Genomic DNA, 24,435 nt, shown 5'->3' with positions numbered 1-24,435 from the left:
ATCCCTGAACAGTATATCTTGACAAAAGTGACCTGCAGCTGAGTAAGGAGGTGTGGAACAAGAGGGAAGTGAATAAGAAAGTCTATTTGAAATTTCCAGATTAAGAAAGTGAGACGTTGCTTGCAGGGGAAAAAGAAAAAAAAAAATAAGGCATGAGAAATAGTTAGAAATGCTGTTTTCAGAACAAAAAGAAAAGAGACTCATTGTCAGGAAAAACAGGGAAAGAAAAATATCCTCCAGATTGCAGAAATAGTAATGAGGATGAAAAGTCAAAGGAGCACAATAATTCTCTTTCATCCTTAGGTCAAAAGGCTGACTTGTCCCTTGCAACTCTAGTTCTCAAATTTGACAAGATTTATCTAATGTCATAAACTATGAAGTGGCACCTTTTGCACAACATGTGAACCCATATTGGCGGTTTTCTTACTTGGCTTTACTCAGTTTTGGGGATGACTTATGTTACAGGCCTTCTCTCGGAAAAAGACTGCTCACGGAGCACTGGTACAGAACGTGTAGCCCATACTCTGTCAGAGCCTTAAGCAAAGTCTCCAGACAGGGTGGCTGGCAGATCACTGTCTATCCAGGAGATGAAAGAGAGAACCATATGGGGCACTTCAGCCTCAGCAGCATAGCCTCCAGCCTTAAGCTGCCTCCAGCAATTTGCACTTGTGAAGTGTTTTTCAGAGGAAAAAAAAAAATCCCAACACCAAAAAATAGAATAGTGCTATCTTTTCTGAACTTTTGGTGGTTGTTTATGCTCAATAATGGGCTGATACATTTTTTTTCCAGCTGAAATTAACATTCTTTGGCCTGTAAACATAACTGCAGAAAAGATGTTGGCTCCTGGTCACAGCAGGAATAATTCCTAAGTGGAAGTATTTGGGGTTTGAAGTAACTTGTGGCAGTGTCAAACAGGACTTTAACCACACAAGGGAGCCACAAATGCTGACTTTTTTAGCTTCGGCCTTCCAGACCCTTCTTAATAGAACTGCTCTCATCACATCATGCTGAGATGTAGATATGGAAAAGCCGCAAACTTTGTGTCTTCTTGCAAGCTAAATTATGGTCTTGTTCCACTTTTCATCCCCAAAGGGATTAAGGAAAGGCATTCTTTAGGATATATTCAATGAGCCCCTTCTCTTCCCTGAATGCTTCAGTGGCAGTAGAAAATAAGGCAGAAGGTCTTTGAATTTGGGCTGCATTCCAATAGATTTTTACATAGTTTTGACCATTCTAGTTGCTTTTGCATTTTAATAATTTCTTCTGACTTTAATTTAGATACTAAGTTATTTCCAAAGAACAATCTCCTTATGTATAAATAAACTGTCATATAAGGCTGGTATGGACAGTAAGAAAAACTTGCTCCTGCCTTTTCCTACAAAACATGCAAATTTTTGTAGCATTTAATGTTTCTTTTTGTTAGCTAGTTTTGCTAGGGACAACAGTGAAAATAACTGTAGAATTGACATAATCATCTCTTCGTGTTTGCTCACATTTTCTCCACTGTGATATGTCTGAACATTCTCATATTTTCTTGTCCTTAAAAAAAGGAAATAACACTGACACTCATTCTCAGATGGTACCATGTGACAGTTACAGTTAGACAGAAAAAAAAGCAAATTCTTAGAATTCTCCTGCTTCATTTCCAAATTTTTTCTTCTGTTGTCTTTGTCACTACTTTTCTGACAAATTATATTTAAAAGTGTAATTCTTATGTCAAAATAGACCCTAAATCCAAAATGCAGTATCTTGCCCTTGCTTTCACCTGTAGATGATTAGTTACATTGACTCCTATGGACTTTAAATAACAAAAAGGCCAGAAATTCCCTACAATGTTGCACATTTCAGTATGAATACTTTTAAGTTATATTTTTCTAAATCTTACATCTTCTGAAAAAGAGTTGTATACAAGCAACAGAATTTAAAAGTTTGGACACTGGAGACTTTTCCAGAGAAGGACATTTTAATTCCCAGTACTGAATTGTAAGGATCAGAATCAGGCTCTATCTGCTGTTCCCAGCAGTTATAATACTTAAAGCACAATGTTTTGAAGAGCTGTGGGAAGGAAGTGAGAGGTGCAACAACTCTAGACCGAGTACACACAGTAAAAATGAACTCCAGTGTCAAGGTTACAGTGGTATTGCCAGAATGCTTTTCAGTTTTACTTGACTGAAAGAAAGAAAGAAAGAGTGCTGTGCTCATAGCAAAAGTGCTGCCTACAACCGATGTCTCTTCCTTCTCTCTCACAGGACCTTCAGAGAACCGTGACGCAAATCGACCCACAAAACACCAAGGTCCTGACCTTTATCACTTACATAGGCTGTGGAATATCTGCTATATTTTCAGCTGCAACTCTTCTGACATACATTGCGTTTGAGTAAGTACTAATTCTGTGAAGAACATCACAAAGAAGTACCTGTATGTGCAGAATAAAATAAGTTAGTTACGTGGTTAGTGTGGTTTATTTGCCTAGGAGGGGAAGTCTATGGTTGAAAAAAATGAAACCTGCAAAATCAGGGTTACAGTGTTGTGAAGTGGAAACTTTTTCAAGGGGATGTAAGTTCAGAGTCTTTCCTCCAGTTTCTAATGTGTTGTGCTGCTCAGACCAGGGAATAAGGGCAATGTGTATAAAAATTTTCCTTCTGGCAAGACAGAATCCTCTACATTTTGAACAGATAGATATTATTTTTAAATTTTCAAGCAGGCTTTTTATAAAAACAAAACAAAACTTGCCTATATGAGCATAACAAATTCCAAATTTAAAAAGAGAAATTTCCAACTAGAGCAATTACATTCTATAGCCCTTAAGAAGGTAGTGGGAAGAGATAAAATGAAAATAAATTGTGAAGTGTTGCAACAATTTCAGCAGAAGTCCTGCTGAAACGTGAAAGTGGCTCAAGAGAAGGCAAAAATTTTGAAGTGGTACAGTTCTGTGAACAGTGAAAAGAGAAAATGAAGTCATGTCAACACAAAGGAAGCATTCTGCCAGTAACAGGACAGGACATAGTAGCTGCTAAAGGATAATTTTCTGGGGACAGGAGGGGGAAAGGGGGCTGAAGAAGGGACTTTTCAAGTTTTAAATATCTTCAATGATTTCATTCCTATTATATTACCTATGGTATAGTGTTCTGGTTCAAGTTGGTAGAAATTGTTTGTTGCCCCTTATTACCCATATTTCAGTGGGGATCAGTTAAAAAAAAATACGTGTTCTTCAGTCTTCCTAAGATCCTATTTAAAAACAAACAGAAAACAATATCCACTGGACAATATATTATATATTCCAAAAACTAACATATAAGGCCATATATAAAAAGATCACAGAGGACCTTCTGGTCAGCTATAATTTTTTTTTGTTTTCATTTAAAATAAAAAAATTATATTTATTTCTATAATAATATAATATGTATGGCTTATATTTGATTTTAAAGGTGTTGGGTTTTTTAAATAAAAAAAAAATCCGTTGTTAAAATATTGCAGCAGTTAATTAGGTCATTATGGACCCAATGAACTGGTAGCTTACCCTCACCACACACAGCTGAAACCTTCAGCAATACCACACAGAAATACACACCACTATGTCTTAATGCACAAACCCAGCTGGAGGGAGTCCCTTGTGCTTTTATTGACTTTGTGAAGGGGTAAACCCAGCTGCAGTAGGTAGTTTGTGTCATTGCAGCAAGTTAATCATGTGAACCTGTGTTTCTCTCATTAGGAAGCTACGAAGAGATTATCCATCCAAAATCCTGATGAATCTGAGCACAGCCCTGCTCTTTCTAAACCTGATTTTTCTGCTTGATGGCTGGATTGCATCCTTTGACATTGACGGCCTCTGCATAGCTGTAGCTGCACTTTTGCACTTTTTTCTTCTGGCCACCTTTACATGGATGGGACTGGAAGCTGTTCACATGTACATTGCTCTAGTGAAGGTGTTCAACACGTATATACGGCGATACATACTGAAGTTTTGCATCATTGGCTGGGGTGAGTTCAGTAGATGGAATATTTACATAGGATGTGTGCTGCTGTGTAAAATGCTTTCTGTAAATGCTGCTATATAAAAGCTCTCTATCAGAAATACAGAGTAGGATTTATATCAGTGTGTGGTTTCCTTCCCCAGCCTGCAGCAGCGCCGGCATGCAGCCAGCCCTCTCTGTCACCGAGTTCCCCCGTGTGATTCTGTGTAAATACACTCTCACTGGCACTCTCCACCCAGGGCAGCTCCCAGCCCCAGAATAAGCGGAGAGACCAGATAAACTGGTCTTGTTTTCCAAAGAAGCCAGAGTGGGAGAGGGGAAATGTGAGTGTCGTGTCAGAGATGGAGAACAGTGTCACACAATGAATGCAGAAACTTCTGCAGTTACTGCAAAGCCTATGGAGGTTTTGCACTGACTTTCAAAAACTTTAGTTCTGGCTTAAATTTTCTTGCCAGCAAGCACAAAGCCTACTGTGTAATCAGAAGCAACCAAAATTTTCTGAGATTCAGCACAGTGTTTAAACCACCAAGAGATCCTGGCTGTCCTAAGCAATGTACACAGCAGGACAGAAATGGAAAAAGTAATACTGAAAAATAACTGCAAGGCTCAGGCAGCAAGACTTTTATTCTTCATTTTTGTCTGTATCAGGAATCTGTGGTTTCTCCCTGAATGCGCATATTGTGTTTGAAATAATACAACACAATGCAAAGCCATTAACCTTAGGACTAGAGCACTGACCTCAGTACAGCTGATAATTGATGTCTTTCCATTGGCAACTAGCATCCTCTTTGGCAACCTCAGCAGAGGACAAGGATTGAGTGGTCGGAAAAGCAAATTAACCTCTTCCCCTTTGAATCTGTTCTGTTATAGCAAGGATAAGACATGTAAATAAGGCATATCAGGAAGCATGCATTTCTTTTGTGTGAGCTGTACCTTTCTGCAGAGCTCTCTTCTGCATAGCTGTCTATTTTGCCCAAATACTCCCCTGATACTCTGCTTTTTTATTAAGAAATACATCGTTTGCTTTACGGAAGAAAGGGGACCACATGTAATGCGTATAGTGCTGTATAAGATAAATAATATGGTGTATATAATATAATGTGGTTGAGAGAAGTAGTGGAGATATTACAGGTTTAAGTTCATGTTCCCCAGTTACACAACTTTATGAATTCACATTAGCATTAAAAAAACCCTCAAAAAATCCTTAATACCATCCCTCCACTAGATCTCATTTTTGCAATAATTTGTTAATCTTTTCACTATACAATGAGAGCCTGTGTGCAGCTGCAAATTTAACTTTGGGTAATTAAGGGATATTATTTTACTTTCATTTATTATTTTAATTTAATTTCCTTATCACATACTAAACTTCTTCTACCTTACAGAACATTACAAGGCTTATTCATTAATGCCTGTTAATTGCTTTGATAGTTCTATATATTTGTACTGTTTGAAAAATTGTTTCCTTCTACCTTATCAGTGCCATTTTCTCAGGATGCTGTGCACTAAAGTAATAGGGATGGAGACATCAGTAATTCAGCTTAGCATGGTGAATTTGAAAGTTTAGGAGATTTGAGCTCACAAGTTTTCTTGTGTTACAGGTTTGCCAGCTCTGGTGATAGCAATTGTTTTAGCAAGTGCTAATACAAATGCAAGTCATGTTTATGGCAAACAGTTATATGGCAGAGATGCAAATGGGCAAGGAGGAGATGACTTGTGAGTATTTATTTTATCTCTTAAAATTTAGCATTTACAGTTGCTTTGGAAAAGTCGATGGTGCATTAAACAAGCAAAAAGAGGCTAATCTCTGAAAGATTAGAATCTGTAATGTGAAGAAGGCTGTTAGAAAAATTGGAGGGAAATCTGCATTACCCAATGCCAGGTACAAACATGCCTCTGGCAAAAGCTTTGTCATAAAAATAAAATAAAAATACTTGATTTGATTTGTCTTAAATGAAAAATATATTTTCTAGGTAAGAGCAAAGAAAAAATTTGTATAAAAATAGTTTCCTTTGTAAATCAAGCAGCCTTTTGCCAATGTAGTTCAATAGTCCTCTATGCTCTTTTCTTGATGTCCAGGTAATAACTCCAAATGCCAAAATTTTTATGTGAATGCTCTTTTCCTTGCCTGGGAAAGCCTCATTATGATAAATAAAACTTTAATTTTTTAAGTTTTATTATAGTATTATGCTGAGCATTCAGGCCATTTGCTGCAAGAGGAATTAGTTAGAGCTCTCATATGGCTGACTGTCAAATGGCTACCTCAAAAATCCTGCTTCTTCTCCAGTCATGTTCAAATTCTTCTTCAGCTCCAGTGACAGAAACTTGAGATTTTGACACTGAAGATCCAAGTTTGCCCATTCTGTTTCTAAAGCACTCAGTGCTTCACAAAGATGATAGCAGTGAAATTTTTTGTACTGAGTCTGAATTTTTTTAATGGGATTGCAGTTCCCACCACTTCCCACTTTTTAAACTAGTTTTGAGTAAAATTTGGTGCAGCCTTCAGATTTCCCATATGCTAATACTGTAGGCCATAGTCACTTAAGATGCCTCTGGGCTTCATCCTGTTTCCAAACAGAAAACGGACAAATGTTTCATTTTATGCTATATTTCTGCATCAGTGGCATCAGAAATTAATTCATTTTCCTTTAGTCATATGATTAATTGGAGGATAGTAGCCATTAACCAAGAATCATCCTTTATTTTATTTTAATTTTTTTTTTTTTACAGCTGCTGGATCAAGAACGAAGTTGTCTTTTACGTGACTTGTGCCGGCTACTTTGGAATCATGTTTCTAATGAATGTCGCCATGTTTATTGTGGTGATGGTGCAAATCTGCGGGAGGAATGGGAAAAGAACCAATCGGAGCCTGAAGGAAGAGATCCTGAGGAACCTCCGTAGCGTGGTCAGCCTGACCTTCCTTCTGGGCATGACATGGGGCTTTGCCTTTTTTGCCTGGGGTCCTTTAACTCTTGCTTTCCTGTACCTCTTCTCAATTTTCAATTCATTGCAAGGTAAGCTGAATTTTTGTTCTGTGAACGAATTATATTTGATCTGTTACTGTTTTGGGGCATACTATGTCCAGTGATTGGAACAGGGAACTCGTATCCAAGCTCTCTAGGTTTTCCTTTGATATTTAACCATCATTAGTTTCCCCTTATGTGGAATAATAATACCAACTACATGTGGCTTGAAATTCTTATGTAAATTAATTACAGTTTCAATGTCTTTTTCCATAAAATGAACTATGTTATAAATAGAGCTCTTCCTGGCTAACAGTCTGCAGTGTTCTCTGTTGAAATACATGCTGTATGACCTTCAGCATTTCCTTTCACTGATTATAACAAATATAGGAAGCCTTTTTCCTTACTTTATTCCTGTAGGGAATCTGTAAAACTCATAAATATTTTATTAAGGCATGAGAAACTCATAAAATAAAATTCAGTCCTGTCTCAGTGTGGAGAGATAGCAGAGACATATGGGATATACTTTGCCTAAGAAAAGTCCAATGACTGTTACAGTCAGCTTATTTTTTCTTTCTGTAATTCAAGTTTTCGATATTTTACTTTTCCAGCATAGTTTATCTTTCTGAAAAATGCTGTAAATTGTAATCAAATGGTTATAAATTACAAAATTATATAGCTGACATGTAAAAAATTCAACTCAGAGCTAAAATTTGCATATGTTTCAACTGCCATAAAATTCTCTACCAGTGCTTGCCCTATCCACCTATAAAGAGCAACTAAATATGTAATGAAGAGAAAACCCTGAGGTCATTGGAAGCGCATGTGTTATGCCACACACATATTGGCATAAAAATTAAATCTGCTGGGAAAAAAAAAAAAAAAAAAAAAAAAAAACAAAAAAAACCAAAAACAAAACGAATTCAAGGTTGTCATTGAAGGAGCGTGTGTTATGCAACACAAATATTGAGATAAAAATGAAATTTTCTTAGGGTCAGCAAAATATCTTCTTTTTACGGAAAAAGTACTTAATATCACCCTGTGCAGATTTTATCTGATACAGTTGAGATGTATTTACTGTGCTGAAAGATTTATTGAGCTTTCATGGAAAGAGAATCATGTTGTGGGTTTTTGTTTGGGTCAGTTTCAACCTAAAATGCTAAGCAAAATGACAAAAAATATTTGGATGTGGTGTTCTTACTAGAGACTGTTTTTTCCAAAGGACAGATTCTGATACTCCCCTAGCAGCATAATGAAGTATTTACTGCATTGTGTCTGTGTTAGAAATTCAGACAGGCCTACAGAGATCAGAAGTATGGGAAGAACATGAAGAAAACTTAAATTCTGAAAACCTTGCCAAGGGCGAAATTGAACAAGTTCTCTGTAACGAAAATTTCCAGTGCAATCAATTAAGCTTGTATGTGAAGTGTGCATACAAGGTTGACCAATGCTGCCTAAGTGGGGTAATGGCACTATTTAATAGAAAATGAGTATTTAGAAGGCAGTTAAGTCAGAAGATGAAACTGAAAAAGACGAGAAGTAAATGTAAAGAGTGATGAGATTTTCATGGATTGTGGTAGCAATGATGATGCAGTCTATGCTCAGGCAAGTCAGATCAAGCAATTGGAGATAAAAATCTTCTATCTGAAGGTACTTATTGCTGTGTCAGAAAGAGCTAGGCAAAGCTAAAGAATAAAGGAAGAGGATGTTTAAAATCCTATACAACTGGTGCAGTGTTCATGTAGAAGTAAGGGGATGGAATGGGGCAAATCTGTATCAGAAAGCATCCCCTAGCAGCAAAAAGCATTTCAATATGGCAAGTCTTGCATCAGTATTAGCAGCTAAATTATGGAGATGTTGGTAAATACATCTGTTCTCTCTCATGTTTTTGAAAGCTGCATGAATAGTATTTCAAGCCATACCAGCAGCCTCCAGCAGCAGTTTTCTGTGCACTGGTGATGAAAAAACAAATTGCAGCAACTGCTAGTGTTACTGTACTTTGCTGTTTCATCTACAAAGGAAATTCTTGACGGTCTCTCCTTGACGCTCAGAGTAAAAAATATGGGAACATTTCTTTTTTTGGCTGCTCATTTTATATATATGCCTGGGCAAGCCAAATACTTTCAAGTTGGAGCCAAGTTAGAACCAAGCCTAGAATCTGATTTCTCTCTGGGAACCAAAACCAAAGTTGTACTACTAAAAGCACATTGTAAACTTAATGAATAATGAAATACAGAGAAAAAAATTCTGGAGACCAAGCCCAGACAGGGCAAAGGCAAAGTACTTAATGCATTACATTTGTTTTGCATTACTATGGAATATGCATTTTCTTTTTAAATATTCAGAACATTCACTGCAATTTAATTAAGCATTAATTTACTAAGTTTGTAAGCTGTGTAAAAGCCCTAAGAAGAACTTCAGGCCACAAACAACTTCCTATCTCCAGCCCTATAAGAGCTGATAGAGGTTGCATTGGACTTGCTCTGTGCTTAAAAAAATCATATAGAAAAATATTTTACCAAATGTAAATACAGTAACCATAATCCAAGAGAGTTTACATATGAGATGCATTAAGGTCATGCCTTTTTTAAAATGTGCTTTTCCTTTTTTTCCCCATCAGCTCTTGAAAAACTTTGGAAAGATTGTGTCTCATGACCCAACCCCTACTTGAAGTTAACTGATTCCAGAGGTCTCAACTTGGCCTGATAAGCAAATAGAAGTCCAGTTCAGTGACATGCATTAGTGCAAAATTAGGCCTCAGTAGTTTGGAGGAGAGAAGATAATTTGATTCTCCAAAGCATTATAATCCAAGCTGTACCCTGCCATTGTGTTCTGACAGCTGAAACATAGTAAACATTAGTATACAGAACAATTCATGATGATCATAAAAGAATGTTTTTAGAGGAAGCCACTTGACTATGTTTGCCCACATTATATAGCATTTATTACATCTAAGATAAAATCATGAGGGATCTTGCAATAGCATTTTGCTGTCAGATATTCAGCTTCAGGTTGGCTCTCTCACAGACAGAACAAGTAAAATAAGAAATAGGCTAAGCCACAGAACAAACAAAAGATTCCTCAGCCAGTGCCAGCCTGATAAGATTCAGGAGCATTTAAACTACTATATTTAGCTCCAAAGTACATCTGTAGGTGATGAAAATATATCATATGCTCTGTTAAGACCTGCCTTATCACATGGAAGGATGCTTATCTCCTGTCTTAAAAATAAAAACTTTAAAATTCCATGAGAAAAATCAACCCTACAAAAACATTGTTAAACACATTTATTACAAGTGTGTAAGAAAATCTGTTTGTTTTCTTTGGCAGTAAGCAGCTGGACTCCTAATTAGTACATGTGAGCGTATTCTTACCGTTCCCATAATCATTCAAGTACGTGGATGTGATGCCCATAAATCCAAGTGTGCTTTTTCAGTGTTTGGCCAGCACTCAACCCACTACGTTAGGACACTCCTAAGTGCCATTTACAAGATGTCTGGTTTTGAAAGAATACAGCCCACGGTTCTGTACATACAGAACCATATCCAGGAGATAAACTATCTCCTTGCTAATATAATAATGTTGGCATTTATTTTTCAGTCTCTCTCTTGCAGTCCTGTTGAGTGCACAATTTTCCTCTAAGCAAAAATAAAAAAGAAAGAAAAATATGAACACTGAGCTAAATCAACAATGCCAATAAAAGGCATCCTAATCTCTGTATTCTGATATCCCAGACACTTACATGACAACTAGAGGACAGGAAAACTAGTTAATTTCCATACCTCTTAAATTATGCAAGGATAACAATAATAAAATATTAAAATGATTTTTTTTGTTTGTACTTCATAGTCTTCTGATTACAAATTTCAGTTATCTGTTTATAAATACATGCTTCATTTGGTGTTTATTTGCTTATGTCACAGGTTTGTTTATATTTGTATTCCATTGTGCTATGAAAGAAAATGTGCAGAAACAGTGGAGGAGACATCTCTGTTGTGGCAGATTCCGACTGGCAGACAATTCAGGTAAAGGCAGTTCACAACTCCCCTCCTTAGGCGCTGCAGTTGTCTGTAAAAGTCCAGGTAAACAGCTTGCTATGTTATTTTAATATAATACAAGGTAAGCCAGAGATGTGGATGATGGTTTTGGAAGGTTCATCCAACCCTAAAAATAAAATAAAAAATAATAATAATCCAGAGATTCAAACTTTGTCATTCCAAACCCAGTCTTACTCATTTTCTTCTATATTAAAATATCTTTACTTTGAATTGTGTGGACTGTTAAGCTGATGTAGGAGAAATTCTAAAAAGTTGCATAGAAATATTATGACTTCTTTTGCTTTTATCTTTGCCTTTTTAAACAGTCCTGTCCTTTGCCATTGAATTCAGAGACTGTTAGAGGCTCAGAAACGTAGAAAATTCCTTTAACAGATTAGGTTCTGGAACTGAGGTTTACCTTCATCTGCAACAGTTAGAGGGAAAGGAGAGACATTGGTTTGGACACATGAAAAGTCCAATGTTTGGGCCACTATACTTATAATTCCCTGCACCGTTGGCCATCTTGGATGGCATGAAACTGCTTTGTTCAGGCAGCTGGCTCTTCCTTTGCTGTCTGATGCAGTGATTTGGACCATATAATTATTTCTCACATGGTTCTCCTTCAATGACCAGTGTTCAAATCTACAGCTGGTGTAAGGTGGCATAACCTCATTGCTTTCTACGATAAGCTTTCATTTTGTAGTAAGAAAACTTCATTCATTATTTCAAAGGGTTAATGCAAACTAGGAAAATCATATTCATTCTGATCAGACATCCAAATTTTTTCATATGTTGAGTTTCCATGTGATTTATCCTGTAACTCCTGAACTGAAAAACAAAGATGGATCAAAATATTTCCTTTTTTTTAATGCTGCTGTTGGGCAGCTTGTGGGGATGAATATGGTAGGAATAAAAACATGAAGGATTTGAATATTTCAGTGGTATAGTTAATGTGATGTCATTATGTCTGGCAGTAACCAGTTTATCTCCATGGGCTGGTTTTAATCTGCATGAACTCTGTTCTCTCCAGAACTCATGTTCTGTTTTCAGGAAGAACAGTGAAACATAAGTCAAATGTGAACTTGCTTACCTAAACCCTCTAGCAATAGTTTAGTATAAAGTGACCTACATGTCTTTGGTTTGGACTTCACTTCCATTTTGTGCATTTCATTGAAGTACAGTGAATAACAGCAAGATTACTAAATTGTGAAACTTCCTGCACTTACATGCAATTGTATGGTACAAAAGTAGTTAGATACTTTTATTCTACTGGTATTGGGACACTTGTGATGAATTTTTAAGTGCTAGTTTTCTTCAGTCAGTTTATTGGTATTAGCTATTCAATTTAATTTTGGAAGTTGTTCCAGCATAGGAGCCTATTGTGTTAATGGTTTGGACAAAATTCTTTAAATGTGAACTACTGAATGAACTTTATTATGTAAATTGTGCACCAACATGCTAAACAACAAGCTAGCTGTTAGTATGTAGTATCTTCTGCTGCAGCAGCAGCAGATCAAACCCTCAGATGATAAGATCACTGTAAATGATCCTATCTACCCCTTTCCTATCACCTTTGGATACTGCTCCTCAGGTCAGGAAAGTTTGGTATCCCTATACTGCTACAGAGCTTCTCTGCTCTTCTGCATTCTGGAAAGCCAGGTCATACTTGCAGTTCTGCTGTCCAGACAAACTATTGTTAGAATGTTAGAGCCACTAATTTCAATTGTTTTAGTAGAGTAAATCAAATGGGAATAATTTTATAATTCTTAAGAACCAAAGAGGATACCTAACAGGAAAAGGATGGGGTATTTGTTATAAGCAATACTAGCAAGTGCATCAGATATTTGAAATAATCATAACTGAATAAATTAGGCATTTATTATGGTAGTTATTTATGTAAAACTTCTCAATCATTTTTAGATTGGAGCAAAACAGCAACCAATATTATAAAGAAGAGTTCCGATAATCTTGGGAAATCCTTATCCTCTAGTTCCATCGGCTCAAATTCAACCTACCTAACATCCAAATCAAAATCCACGACGAATACATATTGCAAACGAAACAGCCATACAGGTGAGTTCTTGCATTGCAACCCAGTGCATCTGTGAGCACATAGGTTTGTGTTAAAGGCACAGCAAGCCTTTCTACCCCAAGGTTAGAGAAAATGTCATCGATTCATATAGTGCCAGTATTTTTAATATATATGTTACTGTTTAATAAGAACCATTACCCAACGTGCAGTACATCCAATATATAGATCTGATCTCCGTATGTTCCCGTACTAAATGAAATAGGCTTGATGAAAGCAAATTTTGCTTATTATCCTATTGTAAACACAGGGTAGCCAAAGCACAGAGAGATGACGTTCTTCACCCAAGGTAACATGAAAGCTGGCAGTACAGCTGGAAATAGGAATCAAGTCTTCAGAGTCCAAGTCCACAGCTGATTGTCTTGGTTAAACTCCTTTCATCTAACTGTAAAACATTTGTGGGTAAAACAACAAATGGAGCCTACACAGAAATGGATACTGTGTTCCCAGAGTATGCATTGTCTTGCCTTTCTACAAATAGCCATATCTGCTGCTTATTTATTTAGATATCAATGGTATATGTAATAAAAGGCATCATCTGTATTCCACTCATACCATGAAAATATGCTCATTTTAAGAAGACTTTAAGGGAGCAAAGAAAGAGAGAAGCTGGAATGATTTGCAAGTTTGGTTGTATCTGAGATAATATTTCAGAAATTCACTTATGTAGTTCAGATTTTTTTTGTTACTCTGTTTTTGTGAGTGCATGTTTTTGTCCTGTGTAAAGTCACATAGCATTATTATACAATACTCTTTTACAAATACAGTGGAAATAAAATCTGCGCACATATTTAATTCAAAGGTGTGTTTACTTGTTTCAAAATATTTATCAGAAAAAATGTTTAGATATGAAGTAGATTATTTCACTAGAAGGAAAGTTGTGTTGTTTCTTAAGTATTAATTATTTTCGTTAAGCCCCCAGTGTTTCATTTATGGTGGGACACTCACCTTTCTTGATGCATGGCATAATTTCCAGGAAATACCTTCTATTATTTTAATTTACGATCATTACCTGCTTCAGTTAGGCACAACACTCCTTTTTTTTTTAATTAATTACACTGTTGTTTTCTCACTGACCAAGATTCAGTGCATCCATTCGTATGAGGGATTGTCCATCAGGCATTTTAACTGTTTAAAACTTTATTGTTTATTGAGAACATACAGGAAGTACATCTGCTTAGAATACAGTAAAAATGAGAAGCATCTTAGAAATTCCTGATGACTGATAGAACCTGAGCTTGCTCTCAGGGCTGCTGTTCACAACTGCACTGGGAGCACATGGCTAGTGCCTGCCTCCCTGGGCTGCCAGTCCCTGCTGCCAGGTCAGGTTCGGTGTGCAGTGCACCCAGCTGCCCTGCTCATTCATCTCTTCCCTGCAGGAACACTTCTGCCAGCAGCCTTCCACAAACCGCATCTTTAATATCAGGCTGTCAATTAAGAAGACTTAGTGCTGAAGTTTTTGCAAGGTGTTCTTGAAGTAAAACAAAGAAACTGTTCCAGAGAAGAAGTAGTATAGTTAAAAGAAACTTGCTCATATATATTCTTCAAAAACTATTAGCTTAATCCCATGCATAAATTATTCCTAAAAAGGATTACAGTTCTTAATGCAATAAAAGTTTTTAATATGAAGGTTTTTTGGACATTAAGAGAATACAACAGTTTTCTTTTTATTTTTTGGTATTTTAATACATTTCACTTTGTTCTCCAAAATACACATCTTATTGTGATACTCCACGGGAATTTTTGATAACACTAGGTTTTTAAATACTGACATATCTTCTCATGTGTAAAAATAATAAAAGTAATAAAAAATAATATTCATATTCTGATTGTTAATACAGCTGAACTTCTCAGTTTGCCAACTTAGCTAAATTGCAGGCAAAGAATGCCATAGCTACATGTCTTGGCAAGTCTTGTTGATATGGTTATAATGTGCTCCCTGGAATTGACACAAGCATTCATGTGTTTGTGGTGTAGATAATGTCTTCTAAGGCCCTTTCCTCATCAGTGGTGGAGAATTACAGGTAAAGTGAGAATTGTTTTTGTTGAATGCATGGTTGGAACAGGGTGGAGGGATGCTTCTTGCATGATGTCCTCATTGATGCAGAGGATTTTGCTAATCAGAAATGCTGCTTATTTCTATTACATCTTGCACCACTGATGCTGAATCAAAGGACAAGCATGCTTCAAACTCTTGGTGTCTGCACTCTGCATGGGGCACACAGCATTTAGAACATCCCATTTTAGAAAACAGACATACACTAATGCCTGTGTACAGTAGTCTGGGGAAAGGAGATTATCTTGAAACACCCATACATGAAGCATACATTAAAAAGCAAAAACAATATAATTGAACTCCAGAAGATTGTTTAGCATTTATCAAAGTTATTACAGAAAATTCAATATATTTATATTGGGTTTACAGCCATTACTGGACCAGTCTTCTAGACATTGAGATTTTTATATCCATTAGCACCCAAAATTATTCTTAATGATGAATTATATATGCCTGAAAGCCAACCTATGAACTGCTGCTTGAATACAGAATGCACCAACACAAATATTGAATGAATTCTCATGGGTGAACAAAAGAGGTCACTACGGCATCTTGTGCCCCAGCTGTCTACAATCCCAAACCAAACTACTTGTAAAAAGTACTTAAATACCCTCTGTAACACTTCAGTGAATTAAAACCTATCTCTGCAGAGAATTTGGTCATACAGCTCACACTTCAGGGATACAATATTTTGACCCTGTACGTAGATGTGAAGCCATTGGTTAGTAAATGCATACATTTGAAAGGCTCAGAAGTTTACCATTGGACATGGTGTTACTCACTGCAATTCATGAACATTCTTGCGTGCTTTGAAAAATCATCCTGATAAGCCTCAACATGCTTTTTTCTGTTTTAATGAGTGAAACTGTTTTGATTTCTCTGTCTGCAATCCATTTCTCCTTCGCAACACTTTGTGCTCTTTTATGGCTTGATATCGTGGCTTTTCCTGGGATGGGTTACTTTTGTTTTTATTTTGAGTTTATTTCTAAGAAAAGTTTTTTATGAAATCATGGTTCAAGTAGTATGCTTAATTGCTAAATGATCCTTTAACAAGGAATTTTTGGAGATGACTTCACCGAGGTCTTGCAAACAGCCATCAAACTTGTCACTTGTAGAAAACATTACTTCCCAGGGTGCTCCACCTTACTGCTGGCTTGCAGTGGTAGAGATCTTGCCCAGGTTTAGGGAATTAATTCTAGCTTCACTGCAGTGGAACAGATAAGAAAGAGAGCTCGGTTAGGACAGCATACTTAAGAAAATGCGATACAAGCTCTCTCCTTCTTATTTCTCGCTACGTTAGCTCTACCTACTGACCATTCTCTGAATGACACTAATGTGAGCCACTGAAACAGACTTTCCCAGTCTGGCTGGGAATTGCCTTGCTTCTTTACCTCTTCAGCTTCACCCTTGACATCTAGCTTGTGGACTCTGAAGGGAGGCCCAATTGTTGCCTCTTTTCCTCCCTACAGTTTTCAGCCTGCACCCTCCACATTATGGAAGAAACAAGGTGAGGCCAGGCAAGCACAAAGTTTTGACTCTGGTTATCTGCTTTAGGATGAAAGACATCCTCTGCTACATTCATCACAGATTATATTATTTCTGTGCATAGCTCAACTGTTGAAATCATTAAATCAGTCATTCTACAGTACTTTAATATGTGGAGATGCTATTTATGGAGATCCAGTGCTATCAAAATGTTTTTTGTTTGTAAGATTCAGAGCATCAGCAGTAAATTAATATATTAAAAGGTCATAGGAGTCAGTAATACTCTAGGCAAAATAATAGAGTGATAATTTCAAGAGATACCTGAAAGGTCTGCCCACAAAACCAGATATCTCAAAAGAGTTTAGAAGAAGCAATCTCAAGCCAAAAAGGTATTTGCTGACTTTTAGGGCAGTAATTTAGTTCAGCAGTAGTGGCAATTGAAGGCATATCAATGTGGGAGTGACATGTCTTTTAAACTCTCAATTTGCTTAAGAGACCCTAACTATTTCTTGTTGCTTTTTCCTCCTCTTAGAGAATGTTTTTCTTGACAAGCCATCTTCAAAATTTGCCCAGGAGGATGGAGAACAGACATCAATCATCCCTGTCCACCAGGTTATTGACAAAGTCAAAGGATACTGCAATCCTCACTCCGACAACTTCTATAAAAATATCATCATGTCCGACACATTTAGTCGCAGCACAAAGTTCTAACTGGGTTTCTGATCTACTGGGTTTTTTTTTTAAATCAAAGGAATACAAAAAGTTTGCCTGGAATTGAGAATGTTGAATGTCATAGAATATGACCTGTTCAGTTATTTTTTTCCCAGTTTATAGTGTTCTCCTGCAAACAGCTTCCACTTCCAGACTGATTTTTTTAAGTTTTTTACTGTTGTGGGAAACGACAATTTTTTATCATGGTATTGAGTTGTTTTTAAATGTGTGCCAGCCAGCATGATGCCTGGACAGCTAATTGTAATCCTGTGTAAATATCTTTTAAGACTGGAGAGCCACAAGCCTGGCTTTAAATCATATAATCCAAACAGAAGTCTTGACTCCTGGAGAAAATAGCAGACATGTCATGCAGTATAGGCAAACTTTTATTGAGCAGTTTGCTGATGGTCTTTTTGTTTTGAAAAATATGGATTTTCCCTATGGCATTTGTTAGAGTCTTGCTTCTTGAATGTCTAGTGCTCTTTATTCATAAATGAGTAAAACCCTAGCACCACTTAAAGGGCTATTTTAAACTATTTTTGCCTAAATAGACCTGATCATGCAAACCTTAGTCGCCAAAACAGCATATGCTGTAGATGCAGACAAATTTGTATCCATATACATAGAAAAACAGTTTACACAGAGTTGTGTTTCAGCATTTATTGATTGGTATGTATGAAATGCAGTGTCTTCCATCTCGAGTCTATGTTTAATGTTCTCTTTTCACAAAACAAAATAACAAAAAGACATTCAACTATATATATATATAAATATATACCTAGAACTCTCTCTACACATATTTTTGTAACAACACACACAGTAAGTATGACAATGTATACCAGAGACAATCTAAAAACTACAGACGGTGCTAAAGCTTCTTTAAATTTTTAAATGCAAGATGAATTCTTTGTAAACCCATGAGTTTGTCAGTCTCTGTACTTCACATATACTGTATGTGTGGACACCTCCATCAGATGGCATTGCAACATTAGGATAACCTGGAACATGCTTACCAAAAATAAACAACATCTTTTTGGGCACATAATGTTATCAGCATCCCTCTGTTGCCCTGTTGGATGACATGATTGAAGTTGTTGGATGAACAGAGTTTAAATAGTGTTGAGGCAATATTAAGGAATTTCACACTGCTATACTGTGTCCTTAACGACACTGGTGGGGGGAGGGGGGGGGAGGCGTGTGCAGAGAACAGACAAGAGCATAAAATGCTTACTTGTTTTACTCTCTATAAATGTGTGACATATTAGCAAGTGACCTTGAGTGCCAAAAGGGCATCTCTCCTCATGAATCATGTTTCACCCCATGACAAGCTTTATAAAAATTGTAGCTGCGCATGTTTCTGAAGGCATGTGTTGAAACATAAAAGGTTTTTTCAAGCACTGCATTCAGAGGACAATGTCTCCTAATGGAAGTTTTAATTTTTAAAATTATCCCATTTTTTAACCAAAATATTTTTAGCCATATATTTAATTATTTAAACTCATCATAAAGTTGTGCTGAGATTTTTCAGTTGCCAAGCAGGTGGTTGCTCAGTGATTAGGGATGTGGGTTTGTGCTTTCTCTGCTCTTTGCACGTGCTTTTGTGTGCAGAGATCATTTAATGCTGTGACCGCACAAACGGCACATTTGCCCTGGCTGCAAACACCTGGCGGGAGGAGGATGTCCCAATTGGTATTCCACCAGGAACACTGCTGTCACTACACGGACCTGAACGGAACCTCAGTCTCATAGCTGCAAATACATTTGTGGTGTATGAATGGAAGTCAGCCCCATCCACTCAAACCGTAATTAATAACAGCGATGAGCGTTGTCAGATATCTTTAATAATTGAAATAATTTACGGAGAGATTATGTACAAGCATTTACTGAACTTATATTTTATCTTCCCACTTGCTTAACGACTGTAGGTAATAGTGTTCACATAGTAGCTTACTGTGAGATTTCTACCTGATTAACATGTTCAAAAGTGAAGAGAAGGAAAACCAAACATTTCTGAAAAAAAAATGAGGAATCAATAAAACATAACAGATGAAAAAAAAAAAAAAACCCAAAAAAAACACCCCAAAAAACCAACAAAAAACCCAAAAAAAAAAACAGTATCCTGAATGAAGCTGAGCTGTAACCTGTCAGTTTAATGTACATCTACCTGTATTTTTGCTGAATTAAGATTTTTTTCTCTTTTTTTACTACCATGTAGTAATCTTAAACTGTCTGTGTCACTTAGCTGCTCTTGAATGCTCTCAATTCTACAATGTAAAACTTCTGTTCTGTAGTTGACATGCTGTAACCTCCCTTGTACATATTTATTTATTTGTGAGGTTAAATATGTCAAATATACTTAGCACTATAATGACTGTTCTTGTTACTTTAATGCTAAGTTTCTGCTTCATCATAGACAAAGAGGGAAAGAATAATTTCTTATATGTTTTTTCTAAATAACTTGTGAAACAATTTACTGTAGCTCTATCTTTTGCAACTTTGAGGAAACTTGTCAGTGTAATTTGTGATACTAGTCAGTGAAATATAATGTAACAGGTTTGAAGATGGACTAAAATGGAAAGAAACCTTTTCAAGTAAACATTTTTTTTGTTAGTGTTCCAAATAATTAAAGTCTTTTAATATCGAATGGTTGACTTTTATTTTTCCTTTTTAGTGTTTAATGGCAAAAATTACACAGTAAAATTCTGGAAAATAATCTTGTGTTTTTTTAAGTACTTGAGACAGGTACACGCCTAGCCAAAATGTTGGAAATAAATATGCAAGACGAAATCCATCTCATCAGGGGAACACATTTTGCAGAATATGCCTTTCCCTTTTGTAATTTACTCAATGCCACATTCAGTGAATGACCCGGAAGTTATGCAATCTCCTTTATTTATAGTGGCAGTCATGTAATAGAAATTAAAAGAAAATCATGACAACAGACAATATGCTGTGATAATATTTTAAAGTAATACAAATGAATAATCTAAAACTCAGGAATTATTCCTTTCTATATGTTTCTCTCCAGCTGAATGTAGTCCCTCATTATCAATAATTTCATTCAACTTACAAAACTTTGATCATTGCTGAAAATTTTGATTCAGCCAATCACTTGATTAAAACACACTAATCTATAAACAATAAATGTCACACACTAATGGCCTACCTTTATTTGCTTACCTCTAAAGAAGATGGAAATATGCTGAAATGTGTCAGATCTGCTCCCCTGCATTTAAGTCTCATCACTGAAAATGCACAGAATACGAGGATTTAGCAGTCATATCTTTTAGAAAGCATTAAAAAAACCCCGTGGGAAAAGTGGCATTTAATAATGAGGCTTCTGGGTGCACCTGTGTACAGTCTGTGTGTGTGTGTCTGTGGACAGTGAACACTACCCTTGGGCTTTATGCCTCAAAGAGTGTGGGAGGACCCTCTGAGGGAAGAAGACCAGTTTTTTTTTTTTTCTCAAGCAGAATTTTGGCAGATGCCAAACTTGTAAGGAGTGATTTGCAGCTCTTGGGGGTGGATTTATTTTTCTCCTCATTTCATCACTTTTTAAATACCAAGAACAATTTTATTTTAATCCTCTACTGTTAACAGCTTCCTACTGTAACCCATTGAGTTACATAAAGTGCCACTTCATTTTATTACTTTTGAAAGGCTGAGCTATAATCAGACACATCTATGTAACTTCAGGGACAGCTACCGAGTTACAGGGCAGCAATGTGTCATTCATGGAGTCATTATGAAAAGTTTTTATGCACATTTTTATGCATTTGCTGTATATAGAGATGTAAACCCACATACGGGTCAGCAAATTAGGCAAAGGGCTTGGAAGTTAATGCCAGGGAAGTCAATCATGCAAACCAGTCTGGGGAGCAGACCTTTCATGCCCAGCACTCCAGCTGCTGCTGTGCCAAGGAGGCTTTCCCCTTCACCCTCCACTTAGCTGGTCTTTGGTTACTTGGTCCATTTTATTTGTCAGATGTCCTGGAACCATTGTGACACTTCCATCCTCAGGACAATCATTTACTGTAGTGCTAGAGAAAGGGAAAGGGGTTAAAAAAGAAGAGAAAGGGAAACTGAAACTGAAAGAAGGGAAAAGGTAGTTGCCAAGGCCTCCTTTGCATCGTATGCTTTTTACCTGATTTCTTGCCCCTTCCCCAGGTTGTGGCACCCTGACCAGCAATGGAGACAAGGCCATTGGAGTAGGTAGGACACACCACCATGGCTGTTTGTGCATTTGTCAATGTAAACTACTGTTTTTGACTCTCCAGCTTTAAGTTGAAAATCTGTCATGGTTCTTAAAGGCAACAATTCCAGCATTTCTATGCTTGAAGATTAACCTAGAATAATATTTCTGGAATTCAGGAAGAAGCTAATTCCTCTCATGATAAGAAATCAGACTGATAAGCACCACACCAGAAATGGCTAAATAAATCTCATGGAAATCTTTTCTGGAAGGATAACCCTTCCTCAGATGCATCTGCTCGCTCAAAGCCAATGCTGCTGTTGTTCTCACTAGAGAACAGTTTTAGTACTCATGAGGAGTGCACATTGTGGTGCTGTCCATATGGATTGCTTAACCACAACCATCTGTGCTTAACCACAGCACTTTGAGTGACACAGTTTTCTCAAGGTGTGTTGAGTGATCTACCTTACAAAATAAATGCCAGTTTGATTCTTTAGCTTGTAACAGTCTGAACTGGGCACTTTTTATCCCAACTATTCTAGTAGGAGTTCTTAAAAACCGTACCTTTAGATAGAAAAGGGTTCTCAAAAGTCCAAACTCTATTCCATACATGAAGTGTAGGAGAAATAGCAAATGCTGCTAACTCTGGTCTGATGTTTTCTTCCACTTCCAGGTTTCTCCCAGTCTGGGAGCCCTCCAAAGTGAGGGGAAAAGGCAGCCATAGTAGGGGAAGTGGATCCTGCTCTGTCTAGTGGTCAGAGGACTCCCACTGCCCCTGTCCTGCTGCATTTCACGGGTCTCCAGCACCAAGTGCAGTAAATGCAATAATATTTACAAGATTCTGCTCTGTTTTTCTTTTCTTCTTGACTAGCTCCTGCTTTTCCAGCAGAGGGCAGTGGCATATTTCTAGTTATAAATCTGTTTAAATCCAGTGAAAATGCGGAAAGATTCCTCCATATGTGCACCCGCGCAGAAATAAGTAGGAGAGTTCATACCAGGTTTGTCTATTATTTAGCAATCAGTTACATCACCAGATAAAGCAAACACTCTGCACTCAGGGAAGTGAGGGGAGAGAGCTGTCTGCCTGTATTTGGGCATATTTAGTGGAAAGAGCAATACAGAGTCTCTGTATTCTCTTGCTGGTTGTTACATTTTCTCCTTTTTTTCTTTGAGAGGATGCAATGGAATTAGCAACTGCTACACTTCTGTCAGCTGAGCAAACAGAACCAGCTCACCATTTCAGGCTTGTACACTGGCTTATTCCAGTACTGGGCAAATGAGTTGATCTGCTGGAATGTCAGCCTGTGACTCAGAAATTCACTGTATGCATAATTGTCCAAGGAGGAAAAAAACCCAGAAGCTTTCTGTTGACAGTGATGTGCAGATCCATACCTCCCTACCACTTTTACCATCAAAGGCATAGGAACAGATCTGCTGTTAGCTGGTTCCTGTGTTCACATACTCCTTCCCCATGGCACCTATTACCCAGTCAGCTCAAGAAGGGTGCAGAATTCCTGGGCTACAGACCCAGCTGTACAGCTGCCTCACAGCCATTCCGTCATAGGGCAGGACTGACCAGAAAGCTGCTCCATTGGAAAATGGCACCCTGTCAAAATTAAAATGTCTCATCTGCAATTCTGGCTTGTCCCTGGACTCTCACTGGCATGTCCCTCCTAATGCACACTGTATGAGCACCAAGCTAAGGGGAGAGAAGTTGCTTGGGAGAGATGGAGAAGGGAAGGCAAGGAAGGACATGGCCTGCTCTAGTCTCACTTACTTTTTTTTGGAGCATGGCTGCTGTGGCTGTGGAAGGAGCAGTGGGAAGGGAGTCACACAAAGGGTCAGGACTTGGTGTACACAGCAGAGCAGAAGATTAGTGTGACAGATGTCGTTACACCATCATTTCTCCAAAGACTTGTGGTGTTGGTGTAGCAGAAGTTCAGAGTCACAGCGCAGCTGTGTTCCTGGTGCATCATCTTTTGGTGTCCTTACACAGGCACAGATCTAAACAAGGCAGGAGCCAGCATGAGCTCCCCAAAATTTGTCTGTCCTCCCTACAACTAATGCTCACTTCCCAGGAATGCAGACCTCTCAGTCTAGCTGTAAACATCGCATTGCTCAGATACAATCATTTTCTAGAATTTACCAAGGTACAGGGGAATCTGGGGATTATGCAGCATTGCCTGGGTCACAGAACCACATGTAACTGTATAGGACAGTGAGGATGCTCCAAAAAGGAGGGCATGGAAAAATAGCATTTGTAAAGCTTTACAGGGGCTTAGATACTGTGATTTTCCATGCAGAGTGCAACTAAAAGAGCTCTCAGAGCAGTTCTGTGCTTGACACAGGCCCAGGCTGAGCTCTGCAGAAAGGACAGATCGAGGGGATGGAGTTCCAGCAGCCTTGCTGGTCTTGGACCCATGAGTATCTTCTTCAACCTTTCCTTGGTGCAACCTGGAGATGGTGGTAACTGTGGAGCAAGATTTGAAGCAGTCCAGCTAATACTTCTCACATGTTTACAGGACTGAGGCTTAAAATAGCTTCAGGCAGACTGGAGCTTAAAATTGCCATCCAAAGTAGCCCCTAGTCCTTGCTATGTTTAGGTGGCAGCTATTGCCAGAGATGAGAAACTTATATTTATTTTAGCTAGATTAGATCCTCCAGATCTGTGCACCAGTTTCAGATGGACTTATGGTGATGTGAGTCTGTCATGGTATTACTGATGTGGAGTACCATGACAGACTCACATCATGGGCAGAACTGACAGAAAAGCCAAATGCACATTTTATTGCAGAAAAGATCAACCAGAAAAAGATCAGCACAGGCAGAAGCAGCCTGTCCCTGAGAGTGTGACTGTTGTATACTGCTGCTGGGTTACAGCCAGCTGATTTTCACACATCCCGCTCTTGTATTTTCATTGATTTTTCA

The 24,435-nt window shown here is 37.6% G+C and overlaps 1 protein-coding gene across 6 annotated transcripts in view; it reads left to right on the top strand.

Annotated features, from left to right (window-relative positions):
- The window catches only part of ADGRG6 (adhesion G protein-coupled receptor G6), a 111,511-nt gene extending 92,134 nt beyond the window's left edge, over positions 1 to 19,377 (top strand). For 4 of the 6 annotated variants that reach the window (XM_068184761.1, XM_068184759.1, XM_068184764.1 and 1 more), the window contains 7 exons: positions 2,250 to 2,377; positions 3,713 to 3,981; positions 5,576 to 5,690; positions 6,705 to 6,988; positions 10,861 to 10,962; positions 12,895 to 13,047; positions 17,137 to 19,377. In XM_068184761.1, the coding sequence (XP_068040862.1) occupies positions 2,250 to 2,377; positions 3,713 to 3,981; positions 5,576 to 5,690; positions 6,705 to 6,988; positions 10,861 to 10,962; positions 12,895 to 13,047; positions 17,137 to 17,315 (1,230 nt within the window). In that variant the 3' untranslated portion in view covers positions 17,316 to 19,377. Of the gene's footprint in view, positions 1 to 2,249; positions 2,378 to 3,712; positions 3,982 to 5,575; positions 5,691 to 6,704; positions 6,989 to 10,860; positions 10,963 to 12,894; positions 13,048 to 13,313; positions 13,865 to 15,040; positions 15,088 to 17,136 lie in introns of those variants that run through there. The other 2 variants (XM_068184762.1, XM_068184763.1) reach the window with 2 other exon arrangements.
- Positions 19,378 to 24,435: the final 5,058 nt, after the last annotated feature.

Source organism: Anomalospiza imberbis, chromosome 3 (genome assembly GCF_031753505.1).
Source record: "Anomalospiza imberbis isolate Cuckoo-Finch-1a 21T00152 chromosome 3, ASM3175350v1, whole genome shotgun sequence".
In the NCBI taxonomy this organism is placed as follows: domain Eukaryota; kingdom Metazoa; phylum Chordata; class Aves; order Passeriformes; family Viduidae; genus Anomalospiza; species Anomalospiza imberbis.
Note: the sequence above shows the minus strand (reverse complement) of the source record. Positions and strands in the feature narration are given on the sequence as shown.